Genomic DNA, 1665 nt, shown 5'->3' with positions numbered 1-1665 from the left:
CCCCTGCTCAGTGTGAAGCTTAAACGTTCCTTCCAGGGGGAGAAGGCCAAAACATCCAATTTGCTGGATGCCTTCCTGTTGAAAGGCAAAAGACAAAAAAATCCCAATAAGGTTAGGGCTCAGGAAGACAAAGACTCAGTTAGACTCTGCTAAACCCAGCTTGGCTAGAGTACCCAAAACTGGCAAACACTCTGGCGTCGAGGTAGAGGCAGTCAGCAGCTTAAGAGTCTTCAGGTAGTGAGGCAACCATCCGCAGGTTTTGTGGAAGGGCCAGTGAGAACCGGACGCCACCTGGTGGTGGAGGGAGAAAACACAAAAACACAACCCACACAAACTGGATTCCTAACAAAAAATCAGCTGAGTACAAAACATAGAGAGGAAAACAAGAAGAGAGGGACAAAACCTAGAACAGATAATGGATGTCTATTCTATTAACATTCTCTATCTATAGAATGGGTCTGTTTGATGTGTTGTCTTCTCAATTCAGAGGGCCCCCTGCCTGTCTTTACCTATGGAACCAAATTTTCTAAATCCGCCCCTGGTTGAATCTGCGGTAGAGAGGAGATGGTTGTTAAATCTGAAAGGTAATTATTGGAATTAATTAACATCCTCCAAATGACCAAAATCTTGTTTTTTGTCTTATTTCTCACTAAAGGTCACGACTGGTGCATCATTCAACTTGGCGTACCTGGTCTGATTTATGGAGTTGATGTCGACACATCTTTCTTCACAGGAAACCATGCGCCATATGTCTCCATCCAAGCCGCCTGTCTCGGTACCAACCTCTTTGTCATTATCTTCGTTCTTTACTGAACCTGAAGGCATCGCCCTTCCTTTACTTCCTTATATTGAGCTGGTGTTTAAGAGTGTGAATGTGTGCGTTAAACACCTCATCCTGACCAGGTGAGCTGCCCTCCTTCACCCCTGGGGAAGATCGGACCGGCATGGCCGCCACTGAAACTCAGCAAGCTGCTGTTTCCAAGGTAACTGGGCATGTGATGTCAGAGCGGTGATTGTCATGTTGGTATTATAGACCAAAAACATGTCACGATGGTGATCCGTGACCTTTGTTTAATGGAACTCGGGGCTGACATTATATGGTCTTACTGATGGATAAGGTTTGATGGTTTTTATGATCGACAGCTGAGCTCGGAGGCTTGGCCAGAGCTGGTGAGCGTTTCCCAGCTGCAGCCTGGATACTCAGACTCTTGTCACAACTACTTCAGGGTCAGCCCCAAGAGGAGAGTCACACACCTGCGCCTCAACATGTTTCCAGGTAAATCATCTCCTAAAAACACAGGCTCCAATAATCCTGACAGAGACCGGTTTGTTTATGGCAACATCCTCTGAATTAATTGCTCTTTTAAGGAAGATTGATCACACATTAAAATAGTTTTTATTATTTTCCAGATGGAGGAATAGCCAGACTGAGGGTGTTTGGTATCGGGCAGAGGGACTGGTCGTCTGTCCCAGCCAACCAGAACGTTGACCTCATTGCCCTGACTAATGGGGGAGTCTGCCTTGGCTACAGCGACGCCCACTTTGGACATCCACGCAACATGATTGGTTCAAATTAAATTCTTAATTTTGCCGTGTTCTCTTTGTATTCAGAAGTCAGCTGATGTCAGAATACAAAACTGTTCATGACAGTGAAATGAAAAAAAC

The 1665-nt window shown here is 45.4% G+C and overlaps 1 protein-coding gene across 1 annotated transcript in view; it reads left to right on the top strand.

Moving 5' to 3' along the window:
- The window catches only part of allc (allantoicase), a 7823-nt gene extending 6246 nt beyond the window's left edge, over positions 1–1577 (top strand). The window contains exons 4-7 of the mRNA XM_015382466.1: positions 656–775; positions 904–983; positions 1144–1276; positions 1411–1577. Of these exons, the coding sequence (XP_015237952.1) occupies positions 656–775; positions 904–983; positions 1144–1276; positions 1411–1577 (500 nt within the window). The remainder of the gene's footprint in view (positions 1–655; positions 776–903; positions 984–1143; positions 1277–1410) is intronic.
- The last annotated feature ends 88 nt before the right edge of the window (positions 1578–1665 follow it).

Source organism: Cyprinodon variegatus, unplaced genomic scaffold, assembly GCF_000732505.1.
Source record: "Cyprinodon variegatus isolate N-32 unplaced genomic scaffold, C_variegatus-1.0 Scaffold257, whole genome shotgun sequence".
NCBI lineage: Eukaryota > Metazoa > Chordata > Actinopteri > Cyprinodontiformes > Cyprinodontidae > Cyprinodon > Cyprinodon variegatus.
This window is presented reverse-complemented; position numbering and strand designations above follow the sequence as displayed.